The sequence below is a fragment of the Sabethes cyaneus genome, chromosome 3, assembly GCF_943734655.1.
Source record: "Sabethes cyaneus chromosome 3, idSabCyanKW18_F2, whole genome shotgun sequence".
Taxonomy (NCBI): domain Eukaryota; kingdom Metazoa; phylum Arthropoda; class Insecta; order Diptera; family Culicidae; genus Sabethes; species Sabethes cyaneus.
Genome location: NC_071355.1, coordinates 19,252,420 through 19,273,393, shown reverse-complemented (window position 1 = coordinate 19,273,393; position 20,974 = coordinate 19,252,420). Strand labels below are relative to the sequence as shown.

General features: G+C 40.3%; 1 protein-coding gene across 1 annotated transcript; it reads right to left on the bottom strand.

Annotated features, from left to right (window-relative positions):
• Positions 1-1,621: 1,621 nt before the first annotated feature.
• LOC128739342 (uncharacterized) lies at positions 1,622-17,521 on the bottom strand. Its single transcript, XM_053834822.1, has 3 exons — positions 16,502-17,521; positions 11,476-15,744; positions 1,622-1,720 (listed from the first exon to the last, which is right to left on the bottom strand). The coding sequence occupies exons 1-3, from the start codon at positions 17,519-17,521 to the stop codon at positions 1,622-1,624; spliced, it is 5,388 nt and encodes a 1,795-aa protein (XP_053690797.1).
• Between the last annotated feature and the right edge of the window lie 3,453 nt (positions 17,522-20,974).

Sequence of the window (20,974 nt, the reverse complement as noted above, 5' to 3'; positions counted from 1 at the left end):
ATAAGTTCGTTTTTCAAACGGTGAGGGCAATTCGAATGGAAAAATCAAATATTTACAGAAAAATGCTGCGCTCAATGGCAGTTAATTCTGAACAAACCATGAAACCTAGAGGCAATTCCCGTAAACGGGGGTAGTATAAACGATATTGCGTACAATTTAGTTGTAAAACAATATAATTTTTTATTTCATTTCGCTGCTAAGGCATGTGCCCTGTTTCTGTTGTCGCTTTCTTGCCCCGGGAGAAGGTAACATTTTTTTATGCATTTCCTGGCACTGGGAGTGAGCCCGTCAGAAGCTGCCCGTAAAATGGTCGGGAAGCTATTCCCATCCTGGACGCAGTAGTAGGCTTTGGATGGGTGGAAACGGAACAATTCACCACCCGAGTTAAGGGCGATTGATCGCGTTTCGCTGTCATTTTACAGCGCCTGCTTTATGATGATGATGGCACAACAGACGTGCGCGGTTCTACAATTTTATGGTTTATTCGACGGTGTCTTGGGAGCAGATTTGTAGAGGTTCGAACTCAGCTTAATTCAATAGTTCTTAACAAGTTTTCTCGACGCTTGCAGGCTCAATTATAATTGTTATCTTCATGGTTTGCGTTCGCTAATACATTCATAAACTAATTCATAATTACTTCTTTTTATTTTACAACCGCAAGATAAGGGACCCGTTAAGTTTAATTTAAGCACTCAACAAACTTATTGCGATGAATGATAAATTTTCTCTCTTACGGGTGCTTTCCACATCACGGTCGAGCGTAACCGGGAGCTACTTTTAGAACATCGCCAAGCACAGCAGCTATAAACGATTTTTACGACCTACAGAATTGAACCGATGAAAAGTGTTTCGAACCTGCTTTTATTACCATATTAACAAACCGTAAAACCCGGGCGACCAGGTTGTTACATAACCGCTGCAAATTATCGCAAAGCTTGCACAAATCTCCAACCAGCTTGTCTCATAAATTGGGTTCAAATTAACACTGCAATCAGCCATGTTCGGGGGGAGTGCTCAACAGCTAGACCACCAACTGGGGTACGTTAGAACAATCGGGTTATTGTACCGAAATGTTCTGAAACTGTTTTAGGAAATGGTAAAGGTGATTTCAGTATTGGACAATTACAAAACTCAAAAAAAATCAAACAGCACTTTTCTTCGGTGTCCCACATAGCAAGCGCTGACGCTGCCAATTCCCAGTGGAGTTTCTCAGCACAGCACCCCCACCGCACCACCGCCGTTCATTTTACAACAACCGATGAATGGTCTCCCTCTGGCGTCTGCTGGCATGGGAGCAGCTTGCTTCGACGTTTTATTTGCTTGAAATTCGATACTATTGCTGAAATTAATTACCCATGCACCGAGAGTCGTCGTGTGGAAAATCAACGCCTGCTATGAGGAGCGGCCTGCAGTCAGCCAGCGATTTTCAGTAATCCACCGCGACTCGACCGGTGGACGAGTGCAATGGATGGATGGCCTGGTTTGTGGTTGCATCGAATAATACCAGGTTGGGGCAGGCAGTAAATGCAACGCACAAGATAAGAGTGATGATAAGTTTTCCACTTGATTATCGTCCGCAAACGGTTACAACAGGCCACGAAGATCATCGGATTTCCAATCGCTAATTGCTCACTGATTTCTCGATTGCCACGTGATTAATGGAATCCGAAGCTCCGCCAGTGTGTCCAGTGGGTACACGCGTTCCGCCACGTCTGCTGACCTGTTGATGTTTAGTGCGATGAAATGAATCAGTTTCAGGTTTCCGAGAAATCTTCAAATTTGTTATCCCTCCGCAGCGCGCAATGCGTTTGCTCGATCGCCTGTAGAAAAGGTGCATTTTAATTAAGGATTATCACGAAACCGAATTCCTTAATCATCGGTTTTCCTCTACCTACAGAGGAATTTTTAGGTATACACCCTCAACTCAACCGCAAATGTTGTGGATTGCCCGAATCCTAACTCGAACCGAGACTCAAACCATCGACAAACCGTGGAACACGAGAGCTAACAAATCAACCTAATAAATCAATTTTCCAAAATTTTGAAACATAAATTAATAAGAAGTTCGAAACCATTAAAGCATTACCACGGTAAAGCAAGCAAGCAAGCAAGACCGTGCCGGAGAGCGAGGAGAAACAAAAAACGTATCATGCAACCTGTCTGCTGCCTTTGGCATTTACATGGTGTTTGTTTTCCCTTTAATTAGATGATTAATGGTTTCGGCAGTGGTTTTGCGCTCCCTCCGACCGGTGATCATCCGACGACGATCCCCGCTTGAATCGGTGCGGCGGCGGTGGCGTCCGGTAAGCATGCCAAAATGGAAAGGATCCTCCCATTTTCAGCGTGCGCTTATTAGTACGATGGGAATGGTTTTGGGTTTCTTCTCGCAAGTCGCGAAGCGGGATCACGGGAAAAATATAGTAGGGTGAAGTTTTTTGACGATCGATTAATGTACCTCCAAATTACGCTGGGGTCAATCGATCATAGGCAACTTGTAAGCAAATTCTTCTAATTCTAAATAATCAAAGTACCGATAATTGGTTGTATTTCTTTTCACCATCATGAACCAGTGCTTGTCCGAAAACTAGCTTATTCAAGAAGTTTAATTTAACAATTTGATAACTACATCTGATGATTTCGTATCATTAAAATGGTTTAAATAGCTACAGTTTTGTCAATATTTAAGAAAAATAGGCAACTGCAACAGAATAAGGCAGTGTCTTGAATACGGTACTTGCACGGTATAAAACCGCCAATTATCGAATTATTAGCAAAAAGGTCGCCGGAGTACGGTTGTGGCAGTCAGTATAGCACCCGGTTTCTCCCTTCATCCATCCATTACGAAAAGATAGCATGTCCTCTTGGTTTGCATAACTGTTTGCAAATTAAATTTTAATGCTGAGATTTGTGCACAATTAAAATTCACCACCGTATTTTTATCTTTTCACAAATGACTTTTAAAATATTTTTTCGACACTATCACTACACTACTCATCGAAGTAATTGAAAAAAAATTACTTATCGCACATAAAATACTTGCTTACGGTCCGCATTGTTTTCTGGAAAGATATAATAATGATTTTGTCTATGGTGTGCGCATGGAATGAGAGGAAAAACTTCGATTTACTTTGATTGCAATCGCGAATGTCCGGCACTAGTTGTTTACAGGTAACCAAGGTAACGCACAGTAGTTCTTTTTGATAGGAGGGCGGCCGGCGGCCGTAAATTGTTTATTTTTTAAACCTACATAGTGGAAAATTGCTATTCTAAAGTTGTAAAACAAAAGTTGAACTTATAATAGGTGAATTAAACTTACTGCAAGCCCCGTCCCGACTTAATAAATAACTTACTTAAATTCATAAGGGGAACTAAACGTAGGTAACATAATTAAGCTATTTGTCGATTCAAGATGAAATTCGTTCATCATAATTCCTCTCTCTCTCCCCCCTCTTTGTTATTTCCCTCCTCCCTCGTTTTTCCTCTAAATAGCTTCAGATAGTAAAAGCAAAGCCTAGGTGCTACATTCCGTTATCGAATCGAGGGAGACTTGACCTTCTGTGTTTTACGACAGACTTCGCAGCCAGCTGTTAGAGCTGTTACAAGTCAATTGCAGGGCCAGTTGCTACGATCCTATTAACTCTAACAGCCTCTCCCAGCCGAGATTCGAACATACGACGACTGGCTTATTAGGCCATGAATTCAAGACCTTTTCTTACACAAATATAGGATTTTATTTATACTTTTAAGAAAAAATACGGTTAAAATTATTCGTCACGGATTTAAAGCAATTCTCGAACTTTTCCTGTAATATGGCTCATCATACGGGGCACACTTTCTTCGTCCATCGTTTTGGCTATCTTATTCCACCAGGTCTTCATCCGATTGATGTCTTTGACAACTTTTCCCTTTGCCTTGAGTCTCCTCTTCATGATTGCCCAGTGTTTCTCAATAGGGTGGAACTGGGGGAAATTGAATGGGTTAAGGTCTTTCGAAACAAACTGGACCACTTTCTTTGCATACGATTCTTGAACGACTTTGCTGTAATGGCAGCTTGCTAAATCTGGACAAAACATCACGGGATGGTGGTGGGATCGAATGAACGGCAAAATTCGTTTTTGGAGACATTTTGGTACAGTTCCGACGTCATTGTCTTATTTGTAACGAAAACTTTCGTTTTTCTGCCACAGCTACCAATGCTTTGCAAAATCATAAGTTTTCGTGCAAATTTGTCAGCAAAAACAAATTTAAATTTGCTTGAAACTTCCCCCATGCAGTTGCTAAGTAAAATTTTCGACCTGGCATTTGCCCGAAGTCAGTCTTGACATAGGTTTCATCGTCCATCAGAAGGCACCCGTCGAAGTTGGTTAGCACCCGGTCGTATAGCTTTCGAGCACGGATTTTGACCACACTATTCTGTGTTATGGTTCGGTTTGGCTGTTTGCTAGCTCGATACGACTTGATTCCTTCCCGGAATCGAATTCTCCTCACGATACTATGAGTAGTACCGAATTTGCAGTCGTCCACGCAAATACAGTTCATGTTAAACAACACCAGACAGCCACTATCCTGATATTTGTGCAAGCATAAATTTGGGACCAACTAATTATTTTAGATCCTGTGAGTTCTAGTTCTACCAATGTTCCTGAAGCTTAAAGTACTCCATAAACTCTGTTTGAGCGAGTCACCGAGATTGATCGAACTAACAGTTTGGTAGCAAAAGAAGAAAAAATACAGCGGACAAGCTGATGGATCATGCCAAAGGAACCTAAAACATGAAGGCTCCCGGTTTTGAGAGCACCTGCAATAGTAAGCTAGAGTTTCTTAAATCTATTGAACAGCTGCTGGAAGCTTGGAAGTGAAAGTTAGCTAAAATCATCTCAGACCCGAGGGTTGGTACAACCGGCTTGCCGGCAGCAGGGCGGCGTGTTGTTTCAGTTCACGGGTCGCGTCATACGTGTCCCTACACACAAGCTTCAGAGAGCACTGAAGGCTCTGATAGACAATTCCACGGGCTGGAAAATTGTGATCAACGTGCAAAACGGCAGGTTTTACTTTTCGAACACATTCGAAATCGCCGAGACTTGTTCCGACTGGGGACGTAAGAAATCGGCATCATCCAGCTCTGAGCTAGTGATACCCGGAAATTCTATAAAAAGATGGCCCAATCTCGTGAATTGTGTAGAGACGACGAGTGAAACCTAATTGCAAGCGAACGCGAGTGGGTCTACAGTTCTGGTGGCAAAAGCAGTTCTTCAATGATTGGCTTTCCAGCTCGCAGCTCTCGAAGAGCTACGACAGTGAGAAATCGATCTACGGAAGGCACAAAACTTTTGCTCACTCAGTTTTTTTGCCACGGTACGAACGGGGGAGTTTACTCGGCCGTCGAAGGCCCCAACTACGCGGGTGTGATCCTTAACAGTATACGAACAGCTATTTACTCCGCTTCGTGGCTTCCCGATCAGGAGGCCATAACAAGATTATATCTGTTTTATAACACATTTTGATATTTTTAATTAGGATGCAATTTCAAGTTTGTAACAGATTCAGATACAAGTAACACATTGAGTTATGAATGAGCTATTCAGATTCCACCACTAAGAATGACACATTTCGCTTTAATAACAAATTATGTTACTTGCAAATTACTTTTATAACAAAATATGTTACTTGCAAAAATTATTTTAATTACCTTCATCATTTCAAAAGTATATTAAATACGTCACTTCACAGTTACTAATACTTGCTAATATATCTTTATCTGCTGTGTTATTTTTGGAATAACTTGAAATGTTGACAATTAACCTTTAACACAATGTGTTAAATTTTTGATATTTTAACCACTTACGGACGCTAATTTATAACATCGGTTGTTATAATATATTATAATATATCTTATTAATAACAACTGTTGTTAGAAAGTTTTATAGCAAAATAACAAGATGTGTTATAAATTGGTTAGGTCCTCTTGATCGGGTTACCGTCGACAGTTTTCGTTCTTCGAACCATTCTGTAACACAAGAAACCGTAGAATTCGGGATTCCAAACTTTTTACCAATGCACAGTGGTCGGAAATTTAAAATTCTTGGCCAAAACCTCAAAATGATGAGATTCCATGTTTTTCGGGCTGCTGATTTCAAAAATGGTATTGAAAATGTGAAATTCAAAATGGCTGACCCAAAGTGGCGGCCTTTTTTGTTAAATTTGAATGTTTTTGATGTAAATTTCATTTAAAGGTGACTTTCAGGTCGTTGAACTCAACAATAAAACTCAAAATGTAAAATGGCTGACCAATATGGCGGACCACTTTTGTATTTATTAGTCCTTTTTAGTTTATATCTAGCTCAGCACGTTTTTTGGTCCCTTTTTCAAGAAACAAAATTGAATTAAATAACAAATCAAATTTAAAATCACCTTATTTACCCTATTAAAATCGCAAAATTCTATATTCTATTAGGTTATGCAACATTACTTAAAAAAATAATATTAATCGGAGTGATCATCGCTGCTACTTTCATCACCGTCGCCGATTTTATCGCTGTCAGTGGTGTCCTTCAATGTTGTGTAGCGCAACAACGCGATTACAAGCAATCATTCTTCGACAAATATGTTCCATTATCTTCTCACTCGTATATTTCCTTGATGCTTTATATTCATGTTGCGCGATTCCCAAGCTCCAGAATTTGTGCGGACACTTTCCAATGTTCAATAATACGTCTTGCAGTATTTTCGTCATTAGAATTGCCCAACCCTGGTTTCGAGCGATCAATAAGCAAGTTTGAATGCTTATGCATATTTGTATCTATAATTTCCATGTTTCGACCGTTTTCTTTTCAACATTCTGAGCGTTCACTTAATTCGGCAAATAATAATGTGGCCCGTCTGCCTTAATTTCTCCTTTTGGAGACCCTGCTGCCAGTTACCCTCATCCATTTGTTAATTTGCAGAAGCTATAAAATGAATCATAAGAGTTATTATTAATAATCTGTCACATTAAGCACGAACAGGTGCTGTTAGAGTCAGTAGGATCGTTGAACTAGCCCCGTAATTGTCCTGTACTCGCAAAGTCTGTCGATAAAGAAGGGTAGTGTCTAAAGACGGTTATCCCCTAGGCTTTGCGCTGGACTATCAACGATTTATTTGTAAAGAACAAGATAATAGCAAAAAACAAGTTAAAAACTAGCACAGGTTGTTTGGAGCATCAAAAGCTCACACGTCCGATTTCACCTACAAGTGCGCGTCAACACTAAATCTCCATTTTCTCGTGGAGTTGCAAATAGTTGCAAAAAAGCTACACACCCTTCGAACCGTCACAATCTGATGCTCACAAAAACATATTAAATTCGACGGCACCTCGCGGCACAAAAAGTAAATACCAATTTCATTGCGCGCGCTAATTGAAAAAACTAGCATTTGCAAAGGAAACTTTAAGCGTTGTAAAAGTATATATATAACGAAAAAACTGAATTCCTATATAACGCTAATGAACTTCATACCTTCAGAAACGTTATCCATTTTGGTTGATTGTTAGTTGATAATGCGATAACGAACCACATGCGTTATTGCCAAGAGTCACAAAACGTATGCAAGCCGCACAACCGAAGAGTCTCTCATACACTGACGTTTGAAAGTACGCCATACCACAAATCTACATTATCGATAGTTGATATTACAGGATATGATAAAATAACTTATTCTACGTGTAATTATGTCAGAATATGTCATGAATGATAACTTTCGATTTTGAAGGTTTTGGCCAGGTTTTTAAGGTTTCCAACCACTGTGCAATGGCACGATGTGATAGATTCTTATTTTCGAACCATTTTGCAGATCTTGGTACACAGTGAGAATAGTACACTTTAAACGTTCTCCATGCAAAATTTAAATTAATTTCACGTAACGGTTCAAAAGTTGTGTTGCAATTTTACCGTGGACACCCTTTATTCACCTATTTCATATCTTCGTGATCAAAATTCGTATCTCATGAACCAAACAGTAGGGTGACCAACGTTTTTTGGACCCCATCAGCAGTTGGATATATTTTGAAACAGCAAAATCAAATGGAAGTGTTCAAATCATGTACAGCTGCTGATGGGGTCCAAAATAGATTGGTTACCCTACTTCGACATCGGAACGAAAATTGAAGTCCGGGTTCCGGTCCGGTCCGGTTAAAAATCGGAACGAATCGGATTTCGTTCCGGTCCGGTCTCTGTTCCGGTTCCGGTCCAATTCCGGTCCGGAAGTCCGAAATTGTCCGGATGGAAAATTTACCAATTTAAAAAAAGTAGATTTATGTCAACGGCATGGGCGTAGCGACGGGAGGGGGTTTTGAGGGTTCAACCCTAGAAGAAAGTTTGTTCTACACTTTAAAGCTTGATATTTCCGCCACCAACTGCTTAGAGCACAGGAAAATTTACGGAACTAGTTGTACGATCCTCGTTGTCGTCGTCAGTAGCATAGACCTGACCATAGACCATCACTGCGACCAGTATCGTTGATCTATTGTGATATCGCCCGGGTGTTTGCTGTATAACATGCACTCCATTTTTCTGCTATAATCGCTATTGAATGAGCGATATACTTATTAAATTACTAGCTATAACCCCCGCGCGTCGCCTCGCGTCTAATTGAGGGCAAATTGGAGGTACGCTCTGTAACGCTAACGCTATGTAACTCTATGAGGTGCAATTACGTTACTTTTGCTCGTCTTGAATGTAATCTGGTATGATTGGTTTGAGTCTTTGCTTAATGTGGGCGATTATTACCACGAAAATATATATCGCGCCCCTCGTTTTGGCGACAGACATGAGCCTCTTATATTTATGATGATATGTGTGCTTGCCTGTAATGGGGTTTACCCTTCCTTCAATGCTAGATCTACTTTACCCACCTTGCTCCTCAATGGCAGTACTGTCTCCAATTACAGCAATCCTTGGCGAGGCTGACCAGTACATTTTCACTATAAGAGTGACTTTTTGCACTGTCAAGAGTGCTTTTATGGGGGTCATATAGAATTCAGCATGAAAGAAGGGTAATGAGGGTCTGAGAATAAATCCATGCTAAAAGTCACTTGACATCGAATGGCCTGATCCTACTAAGATTCGAACCCATCACCAATCGCTTGTCAAAGCAGACTCGGTAACCTTGCGGCTACGGAGCCCCTTTTGAGCCTCCTCAAGGTTAGGCTATGTCAGATTTTTTTTGTAATTACTTTGGCCCCACCAAACATGACTTTTGTTAAAAAATATATTGAAAAATCAACAATTTTTTTTCCAAACTACATTATGTAATATAGGTTCATAAACTTCATCTTACATGAAAATATCATGGATCTTGAATGCTTTATGGCGAAGTTATTCACGTTGTCTCACTGTCCCTGTTGTTCACTGGTGACTACTCTCCCCTATATTAAATTATTTTCTGCTTGACCTACCCTTTATTCGAAAATTTAAATCCATTCCAGCATGGTGCACATTCAGACATAAAAGGCGGTTTTTAAATTAAATAATTGTCTCACACTGTCTAAAAATTCAAAAATTGCACTATCGAAAAACGAAGGGTCAAAGAGAAAATAATTTTATCTGCTTTATAGAAAATAGCAGTGGGTTGTAAGTGAAATAATAAAGTACCGAATTTGAAAATATGATTTCGATAAAAACACAATTAAAATTTGTATGCACTTAGGCCACGTTTTATACAAACAGCTGTAACTTTAGAAGTCCATTCAATTCAATTCTACTATGATTAGCAGTTATGAGCATTTTCCAAAATTATCATACAAAATGGGCCGAAGGATCTCAGAATTTTATGAAATTTTGCAAACGAGCATAGTTTATAAACTTTTTAATGAAAATCAATTTAAATTCGCGATTTTTTTATTTTCCCAGAAAGTACAAATCAAATTTTCCAGTTTTCTCGTACATCATTTGTTTCAAAAGTTTATAACTCTTGAAGAATTTGTTTTATGAAATGGCAAAAAAAAATTCTCAACCATCTAGCAAAAATATCAGCTGGAAAAAGTTTTTCTCAAAATTTTCCACGGTTGTTGAAAACTCTTGTAGAAAAACAAAAACGCTGTTGTGAAATTATTTACAGTAACAGATTAATCATCAAATAAGAAAAAAATATTTAATAATTTCCTAAGAGTTAGAACGTGGGCTTTCCAACATTTCCTTAGAATTTTCCACGGACATAGGAAAATAAGTGAAAAACTTGTTCCAATTAACATTTTTCCCTGATTGCTGAGACAATTTGATTGCATTTTTATAAAAGGAAATTGTTCTACAATGCTTGGTTTAACAGCTATACACTTTCGTAATAAGCGATGATCGAAAAATTTATAGTGGAAAATTTAGAATGGAGTTTTCTGGGAAAATAGGATAAAATATTGTTTTCATTAAAAAAGTCTATATCCTATGCTCGTAAGCGAAATTTCATGAAAATGTGAGACTCTACGGCCCTATAGGCCCGATAATTTTGAAAAATGCGATGAGACTATGGTAATTTTCTTTCAAATGGACCCATAGTTAAGCGTGAAAAACGATTACTTATGATATTACCGAGCAGGGTAAATGCCATAATTATACATAACTTTTAAAATGAGTTCTTTGAAATTAAATTTGGAGGGATCAAAAGGCACGAGCCGAGAAGTATCTGGTGTTGATTCTGTAACCAACGAAGGAAAACGCTTGTTTGTTTCCGATAGTTTAACAATATATTTGTGGATTGTTAAATTATTCCTATAATTAATTTTGATCAATTAATTTTTCCACTTTCGAATTTCTTACTCTCTCTCTATTTACTTACGTTTAGTTTGCTTCCTTCTACTTAATTTTCCAGTAAACTCGATTATATAGTTTCTTCAATTTCCGTTACTATCCTCTATTGTTTCATTAATCTCTTTTCACCTTCCTCTGTCGTCTTTCCTATTTTATAAGGTGTATTTATAATAATTATTAGGTGAATATGATATTTCCAAATTTTCTTACAATATCTGTAGATACACAGGAGATGGTCTTAAATCACTATAATCTTAAATGTCCAGTACGCTGGCACTTGGTTTAGCTGGTGATCTAACCCAAATTAGGTTAACTATATAGACTATATAACTATATAGAATAGATTTTATTATTTTTAGATGTAAATTTTATGCATGAAAATTATACCTTAATGTGGCTTAAGTTTTTAGTGTAATTTTAACTTTTAATTCACAATGTTTTCGTAAACTTTTAAGGACGTAATCAAGCAAATACAATATTTTATTATTGATCGAAAAAACGTGTTCTAAGCTTTTACACTATCTTCTTTTTTTTCCTTTATGATAAGTTGTCATCATTCCTATCACTGCTATCACCACTGCATTCCTATCACCACGGTACTCACTAGTGGTGTTGCTCATTTGCGCGAGTCGTCGCAGTGAGACGCGCCGACCAAGGGGTCGCAACAGTCCCCCCCGGGTATGCCGATCTCCTGGCTTACCTTCGTGTCGCGTCGAACATCTAACACCGCCAACTTGGTAGCAGGGCGCTCATAAACTCCGTTTTGCGTTTGCACAGTGGCCGCTCTCACCTGTCCATCATTTCCTTTCCTGACACTGATGATCCGGCCCTTCGGCCAGCAGTTGCGAGGTAGTTTTGGATCAACCACCACCACGATATCATTCACTTCTATTGGCTTAACTGCAGTGTACCATTTCGTACGCCTGACTAAATCTGGCATGTAATCTCGTAACCACCGACGCCAAAACACATTGGCTTCAATTTGTGATGTACGCCATGAACGTCGCAGAACTAATGCGCTATCATTTAGGTTTGATGCTGGCTTAAGTCCGCTCGACGATCCCAAGATAAAATGATTCGGCGTTAGGACAGGAGCCTCAGGGTTGTCTACCGGGACATGCGTCAGCGGCCGCGAATTGATAAGGTTTTCTATTTCCGTTAATAAATTTCGAAGTATCTCATCGGTTAACGGACGTTGCTGATTGATTTGAAGCAGGTTTGTTTTCACTATCTGCACCAGACGCTCCCAGGAGCCTCCCATGTGAGGGGAAGATGGTGGCAAAAATTGCCATTCTGTTTCAGGACTGATTATTTCTTGCAGTACTTTGTCTTGATCCATCATCTTTAGCGCAGCCATGAGTTCCTTGTTAGTCGCTGTGAAGTTAGTTCCACGATCGCTTATAATTTTTAACGGTTTTCCTCGTCTTGCCATGAAGTTCCTGAGAGCCATTATGCATGAGTCGGCGCTCAGGGTGTGAGCTATCTCTAAATGTACCGCTCGTGTGGTTAAGCATGTTACCAACACACCCCAACGTTTTTCTATTCGCCGACCGACCACCACAGTTAATGGACCAAAATAATCCACGCCCACAAAGGAAAACGGCCTTGTGAACGCCGCGAGTCTTGCTTTCGGAAGGTCGCCCATTAAAGGAGGATGGGGCGCTGCTCTCAAGTTTTTGCAGATCTGGCAGTGTGACCTAACCTTTCGGAATAGTACACGAAGCTTTGGAATCCAGAACGTTTGTCGTAATTCATTGACCACTGTCTCATGATTACGATGATGGTAACGCTCATGGTAATCTTGCACAATCAGCTTACTGACATAGTGATTTTTCGGCAATATTATTGGGTTTCGGGCATCCATAGTGGCATACTCACACGCGCTAATCCTGCCCTGCATTCTTATTACATTATGCTCATCGAGAAATGGATTCAACTTATATAACGCGCTGGATTTCGAAAGATTGGGTTGTTTACCGGATAGCGTAATGATTTCCTGTGAGAACGAATCATTTTGTGCGGATCTAATAAGCAGGTTCGACGATTGGGTTAGTTCTTGACTAGTAAGTGGACCATATGTGCGTTTCATACCCGTAATGGTGCAGCGGAAATTTCCAACACATCTTAAAACCGTAGCAAACACACGAACTAGCCGCCTCCACTTAGCAAATTCCATTACATCCACTGGCAGTTTGGGAATGAAACAATGATAGTAAACGGTAGCGCGCAATTCTTCTCTCGTAGCGTCAGATATCGGTGGTTCTTCTGGCCATTCCCGATTTGAGTTCCACAGCCAGACAGGTCCTTTAATCCAACGACTTTTACTTCCTAGCTCCGGTCGTCGCGACCATTTCGTCGCCTCATCGGCTACATTTTCCTTCGAACTCACGTATTTCCAGTCGCCTATGTTGCTCGTCTCCAAGATCTCACTGACACGAAACGCGACGTATGGAGAATATTTACGATGGTCAGATCGGATCCAGCATAAAACATTGCGAGAGTCAGTCCAAAAGTGTCGCTGATCCACTTTGAACGATAGGCTGCTTATAATGGTATTTGCTAGCCTCACTCCGATAACTGCCGCCTGTAGCTCAAGCCTTGGAATGGAGACGTACTTTAACGGGGCTACTCGTGACTTGGCAGCCACTATGGCACACTCCACATTGTCGCCTTGCTGAAATCTCAAATAGACGACCGCGGCGTAACCAGCTTCACTCGCGTCAACAAATGTGTGTAGCTGTATTACTGTTTTCGGACTAATTGATGTTAAGAGGCGATAACACCGCGGTATACATACATCGCTCACTGTTGGTAGTACTTCTAACCAGTGCTCCCATTTTTCAAATAAATGGCATGGTATTTCCTCGTCCCATTGTATTCCAGTTCGCCAGATTTCTTGCATCAGGATTCTCAAGAATATTAGCAGATTAGATACTAGTCCGAGGGGGTCAAAAATAGCCATTAATGTCCTTAGGACTTCCCTTTTTGTTGGTCGTCGCTTTCCAGACAGCAACTCTACGTCGTGTTTCGAGGACAACTTGTACATGAGCATATCAGTGGTCGTACACCACCACATTCCTAGGACCTTTTCGGTCGCCAGCTCTGATCCTAGGTTAAGATTTTTCACATCTGTTCGTTCGTTCTGGAGGGCTGAGACTACTGCGGTGGAGTTTGACATCCAGTTTCTCATTTCGAACCCAGCTTGCGCATGGACATGGTGAACTTGTTGGGCTAGAAGGAAAGCCTCTTCTTCTGTCTCGGTACTTGCCAACATGTCATCGACGTAGTGGTTTTTAATGATCGCGTTGACTGCTGCCGGATACTGTCCTCTGTGGTTTTCTGCATTTTGGTTCTTCACGTATTGGGCGCAGCTCGGTGAACAGCTGGCCCCAAACGTCATGACCCGCATGATGTACGTACTCGGCTGCTTATCCGACGGATTTTCCCTCCACAGAAATCGCTGACAATCCTGATCATCCTTCGAAATGAACACTTGGTGAAACATTTCTCTGATGTCACCACAAATGGCCACTTTATTTTCCCGAAATTGAAGCAATACCGAAATCAAAGATGTTAGTTGGTCCGGTCCTTTGAGAAGCATCATATTAAGCGATATGCCTTTGGTTTTAGCAGCTGCGTCCCATACGATGCGTACTTTCGCAGGTTTATTTGGGTTGAAGACTGGAAATATAGGCAGATACCAGACGCGCTTTCGGGGTTCATTTAGCTCTTCTTCAGGTAACCTGCGGATGTACCCTTTTTGCAAATATTCATTAAGCTTCTCTCGAATGACAGTGGATAAGCTTGGGTCCTTTTTTAGTCGAGATTCTAGACAACGCAGACGCTGCAGCGCGACAGGCTTGCTATTTGGCAACCTAAACTGATCGTATTTCCATAACAGACGGGCTTCGTAGTGTCCGCTATTTGTTTGTGTAAACGATTGCAAGATTTGAATGGCTCGCTTATCTTCAGTAGACGCTACAATGTTCTCTGTTTTGGAAATGCCTAGTCCTTCTAAAGAGAAGTAATCGCGAACAGACTGATTCAACAGATTATCGATTTTTTCACTGCATGAACACAAATTCCAACTGTGGTGACCAACGAAAACAGTATCTTCGTCGGACCCTCCATGGATAACCCAACCGAGCCGCGTTTTCGTCGCGATGGGTTCATGAATTTTTCCTTCTTTTCCCTTCAGTGGATAGCTAAGGTTGGCGTTATCAATTCCTATCAGTATCTTAGGTTGTATGGCTTGATATGATTCGGCAGGAATGCCACGTAAGTAGTTATACTTCTCGGTTAGCTGCTGTACGTTAAGAGATTGACGGAATAGGTCGAGATTTGATACTGTGTGAGCACCATGTAGGCGATGCTTATCACGGTTCGTTCCAGTCCCAGAAATATCGATGTCAATTCTGATCGAGTCGTTTTCTTGGCGGCGCTTATTTCCTGTCCATTTTAAGCATAGTGGCTCAGGCACTCCTTCGACATTTAACTCCTTGGCTACATCCGCGTCAATAAGCGTTAACGATGATCCATCATCAAGGAATGCGTATGTTCGAAGTGACTTCTTTGGGCCGTATAGGACAACCGGAACTACACGAAATAGAACCTTGTGAACGTTCTTAAGATGCAGATTACAGTCATGATCTGCGGCATTTGCGACAGGATCTGAGAAGCTCTGTCCACTTGTGTCAGAGAGTGTTCGCCGGTCATTATGAAGGAGTTGATGATGCTTGTAAGTACACCCGTTCTTTCCACATATTTGCTCTTTTTTGCAGGCTCCTTTATGTCTACGAAGGCATTTTCTGCAAAGCCCACAGTCCTTCACGATGGCCCATTTTGCATTGTATTCAAGATCTTTAAAACGCTGACATTTTTCCAAACTGTAACAGTCGCCTTTGCAAGCCGCACATGCTTTGATGGTAGCGCGCGGCTGTACCTCACTTGTTACACTGTTTTCGTCTACCTGTTCATCGTGTGCGTTGAGGTACGCGGGATTTTTTTTTCATTATTCGTGACGCCTTTGAATCGCAGCTTGGTAGCATTGCCAGTGGACATACTGTTTCTGCAAGATCATACAACCACGCCGCAAATGTAGAAAGATTTACAGCCTGAAGAGTTCGTCTGAATCTAGCCCAATCTAGTTTAAGCGACGGAGGAAGTTTGTCTACTAGCTCTCGTAACAATGCAACATTATAAGAATATTCTTCCAGTTGACACGCTTCAATGGTAGCACAAAGATTTTGAACGGCCAAGGAGAATTCTACTACAGTATCTAATCTGTCAGCTTTTGGTGCTGGAGTTGAATTAATCTTTACTATCATGTTATGTATAATAATTTCTGGGTTACCATATAATAATTTTAAAGTAGATATAATACCGGGAACGTTAGAGGGATGCATAAGCCTGCATTTGACTGCCTCATATGCCTTGCCTTTAAGGCATTTTTGGAGACGTATCAGGTTTTCCTCTGGACTATACCCGCACATGGTAGTCGTCGTCGTAAACGTGGAAAAAAATAATGGCCACTCCTCAGGAAGGCCGTTAAAACTTGGAAGCTCTCGTGATACCGCCTGCCGGGCGGCTACCTGACTATGTGTTAAATTGTGGCCTTCTTCGTCGTGGTCCTCTGTTCGTCTAGGTGTAGAGCGCCGTACAGGCACAAATCCAGCAGTGTTTCCAAATTGTAAGCTCCTCGTTGGAAGTTGCGAATTTCCTCTAACCTCTGTGGTCCGAATTGGTCCCGGTGGGATTTGTGATCTTTGTTGTGGAGCGGACGTAAATCTCCAATCAACATTATCACGACTCTGTCGACACCTCGTTTCATCAGGCTGTGCTTGAGCTTCGTTCGTACGGGTAACACCTTGTACCCATTCTGCTACTCTGGTTTGAGATCTGTCCTCTTCGATGCTTGCTACTGAATTATTATCATTAGCGATTTCTCGTAACAAATCGTACCGTTTACGCAAGTATTCTCGCTTCTTCTTTTCCTCTTGTTCCTCGAGCGCTCTTTCTTGGTCTAGCAATTGCAATTCCAGTTCTAACTGTCGTTGTTTCGTCGATCGCTTAGAGCTTGGTACCCTTGTACAGCTTCTTGCGGGTTCCACAGGATCTTGCTGCGTGTTTTCCTGTAGGATTTCTGTAAACTGAGCAGGGCATGTTTCTCTAGGAACTACGATACTGGTAGCTGTTGGAATGCTTGCTGTAGGAATTGGCTGCATCATTTGAGTGGAATGAAGACCAGATGGTACTGCAAGACAGCGAGCTTGGTTGGTAGTTAGGCGTACGCTCGGTGGGCGCGATTTGGTAACCGGTATCTGTGTTCTTGTCACTGTAGCTTTTTGAGGTGCGCTCATAGTATACGGTGGAAAGAGATCTAAAGCTGGCATATTTGTCACAGACGCAGATACCATTGTAACGGCAGATGGCTGAGGCATAGCTCCCGTCAATACTTGATTTTCCAGTGCAGTTTCTTGAGTGACTGCGGACACACCACGAGTGACGTTAGTCAGACGTTTCTTCCTGGCACCTTTTGAAGGTTGGCAATTTGAACAGAGAAAATCCTTATCTACGATATCTTCTCCAACTCCTGCGCAGTCGTAATGGAACCAGTGGTCGCACTTATCACACTGTACCATTCGTGAGTCGTCCTGTTCGTCACAAGCTCCACAGCTGTATTCAACGTTGTCCGTGGTCGCTTTATTCTGTTCGCTGACATGGATGGTTATTTCACTTCTGGGCATTATGAACGAATCTACAGGATCGTCCGAAGTAAACGAATAATTTAATATGTTGATTCTGTAACCAACGAAGGAAAACGCTTGTTTGTTTCCGATAGTTTAACAATATATTTGTGGATTGTTAAATTATTCCTATAATTAATTTTGATCAATTAATTTTTCCACTTTCGAATTTCTTACTCTCTCTCTATTTACTTACGTTTAGTTTGCTTCCTTCTACTTAATTTTCCAGTAAACTCGATTATATAGTTTCTTCAATTTCCGTTACTATCCTCTATTGTTTCATTAATCTCTTTTCACCTTCCTCTGTCGTCTTTCCTATTTTATAAGGTGTATTTATAATAATTATTAGGTGAATATGATATTTCCAAATTTTCTTACAATATCTGTAGATACACAGGAGATGGTCTTAAATCACTATAATCTTAAATGTCCAGTACGCTGGCACTTGGTTTAGCTGGTGATCTAACCCAAATTAGGTTAACTATATAGACTATATAACTATATAGAATAGATTTTATTATTTTTAGATGTAAATTTTATGCATGAAAATTATACCTTAATGTGGCTTAAGTTTTTAGTGTAATTTTAACTTTTAATTCACAATGTTTTCGTAAACTTTTAAGGACGTAATCAAGCAAATACAATATTTTATTATTGATCGAAAAAACGTGTTCTAAGCTTTTACACTATCTTCTTTTTTTTCCTTTATGATAAGTTGTCATCATTCCTATCACTGCTATCACCACTGCATTCCTATCACCACGGTACTCACTAGTGGTGTTGCTCATTTGCGCGAGTCGTCGCAGTGAGACGCGCCGACCAAGGGGTCGCAACAATCTGGTTTCAAGTGAGATTGATCCACAGATATTTACTAATTTTTCAAAAATAAATCGATTGGCAAGACTTGTTTGAAAGCCTTAAACAAAAAGTGGATTATTGATCGCGAAATTATTGCCTTTCCTCAATACTGAAGTTAAAAGACATTAGTTTTAAACATATTAAGCAAGTCCTAGTCATCGTTTCCACTGCGGACAGTTTTACAGTCAAAAGTGCTCCGGACATTTCCGGACTTTCAACGGAATACCTGGTGCGGTCCGGTTCCGGAACGCATCGTTCCGGTTCCGGTCCTATAAAAAATCGGACTCTAAAATTTCGTTCCGATCGGACTTCGGACCGGACTTTCCGGACTTTACCCGGTCCGATGTCGATCACTACCCTACACTGTACGGACAAATAGTTTCTTATGAAAATGCAAGTAAATTTTCTTAGCATCTTCACAAGTGGTTTACCGATGGATTTAGAGCTAGTCTGTCTCTTGCAGTTCATGGAGAAAAAAAAATGGAAAAGAGTACGGGACCAAACGTGACAAAAGGTGGACGAACGGGATAGAAAAAAATAAAAATGCAAAATAGAAAGAGAAGAAAAACTGACAAAAAAAAGCAAGGATAACAAGAAAGAAAATGAGGGCAAGCTGGCCTGAAAATGAGAAAAAAAAGCAGATAAAAAGAGAGAAAATACAACATTGAGAAACAAGAGTGGAAAATTGAGACAAAAATGGTTAGGATCTCCCTTTTTATAAAATGCGGCATCTGGGACAAAACGGAAAATAAAAACAGAACGTGGAAGACATGAAGGAAAACCAGGACACAATAAGAGGAAGAACGGAACGAACGAAAACAACAAAAAATAGAAAAAAGGTTAACGAGACAAAAAACAAAAAAAAATGAAACTAAAATAGAGGGAAAATGGAAGGAACAAAACGAAAAACGGATCCAATAAAACAAAACCAAATCAGATCAGACCTGAAAAGGGCCGAAGCGGCACAGAAAAGACGATACTGTGGCCAGAAAAAGGAAAATCGGGAGAAAAAAGGCAAGAAGACGGGACAAAAAAAAGTTAAAGCTGAGACAGGTAAGGTGGGTAAACGGGACAGAAAAAAGGGAAAACGGAACAAAAACAAAAAAAAACAAAGGAAAAAGAATAGTGAGAGAGATAAAAACCGATAGAGGAAACGAAAAAAACGGGAACAAGAGGTCAAACGGGATATGTATGGAGAAAGATAGAACAAAATGGGAATGGGACAAGAAAATGGGACGCAAAAAAGAAAAGACAAAGAGGAAAAACGAACCAAAGAAAAAGGTAAAACTGGAGAGGAAAGACTAAAAACTCGAGGTAGAAAAGGGGAACCGGAGCGAAAAGGGAAAAATAAGAGCCAAAAACAGAATAAACGCGCCAAAAAAGAAGAAAAAAGACGAAAACAGGAAATGAAAAAAAGAAAAACAGAAAAGAAAAGACCGAGAACGGGAAAGAAAATTACTTCCAAATTATAATCCAATTTCAAATCCAAGTTTGAGTCTAATTTCCAGTTTAATTTGAAATGCAAGTTCAAGCCCAAATTAATCAAAATTCAAGACTAATTTAATGCCCTGTCAATATTCAACTGTAATTTCTAACCCATGTTGTCATATCTATTTTCTAGTCCAATTTCAAGTTTGATTTTAGATCCAATTACACCCGAAAGTCCGGAGTTTTCAATCTAATCGGCCAGTATTTATTTGGTGATAAACAATAATAGATTCTGCCACCATAGGATTACACGATTTTGCTGGCCAAAACATTCTACTGAAAGGTTGCGTTCCCCAGCTTTTGTTTATGTCTGGGCACTCGCATGGCGTACTATGTTTAGCGGCACGAAAATGAATATTTCTGGTAAAGAAAAATGAAAATTGTTCTCGATATAAACACGATTATTTTATGATTTTTGCAACCGAAATATGTGCACGCTGCAATGCAACATTTGTCGAAACTCCAAGTTTCGAATATTGCGTTACATTGACATTATTCAATGCTACAGTAATTTATGTTTATAACTTACAAAACAGAAAACCGGGAAAAATGTGCTCCCATCAGTCTTTATTGAAACATCTTCTGTTCCAATTTTTACACCCGCACCTCGGTCGCAGCGGTTGTCACAGCGGGAAAAGTCAATTTTCGGATCGAACAATTCCCCGAAACGGATGAAAATTACACCCATTGGCAGCAGACCAGCTCTCAGGATCAGGATAAAAAAAGGGTAAAGGTTGGTACTGTGTGTGACTGCCGTGTGTTTCCGCTGGCACTTCTCGCTAATGGAAACGAATGTTCGTCGTTCATTTTCCTGCTTCCCCAATAACACAACAAAGTCAGTCCAAAGCAAATGAAAATAAATACTAAATTATATTAAGTGAAATAAATTGATAAGCTCAATGTCGGTCAACCAACATCTTGAACTGACAAATTGTGAACCATCACAACGCGTGATTTAATTAATAGGAATTTCTAATCAAAATGAAATTTACCAAACGATCGCGGGTTGTCATTGCTGTCGTTAGCGGTAATGGGAGAACTAGTAAATAGCGATGATGAACAAAAAGTAGGCGGCGCCTGACAGCGAGCGAGCATCAGCAGATCATC

Excerpts from the sequence above, each read along its gene's own strand:
- LOC128739342 (XM_053834822.1), bottom strand. The coding sequence starts at position 17,521 with ATGCCCAGAAGTGAAATAACCATCCATGTCAGCGAACAGAATAAAGCG. Across the intron at positions 15,745-16,501 it reads GACCAATTCGGACCACAGAG|GTAGACGAAAACAGTGTAAC; the intron begins GTTAGAGGAAAT and ends CACGATGAACAG. Across the intron at positions 1,721-11,475 it reads ATGTTCGACGCGACACGAAG|GTCAGCAGACGTGGCGGAAC; the intron begins GTAAGCCAGGAG and ends AAACATCAACAG.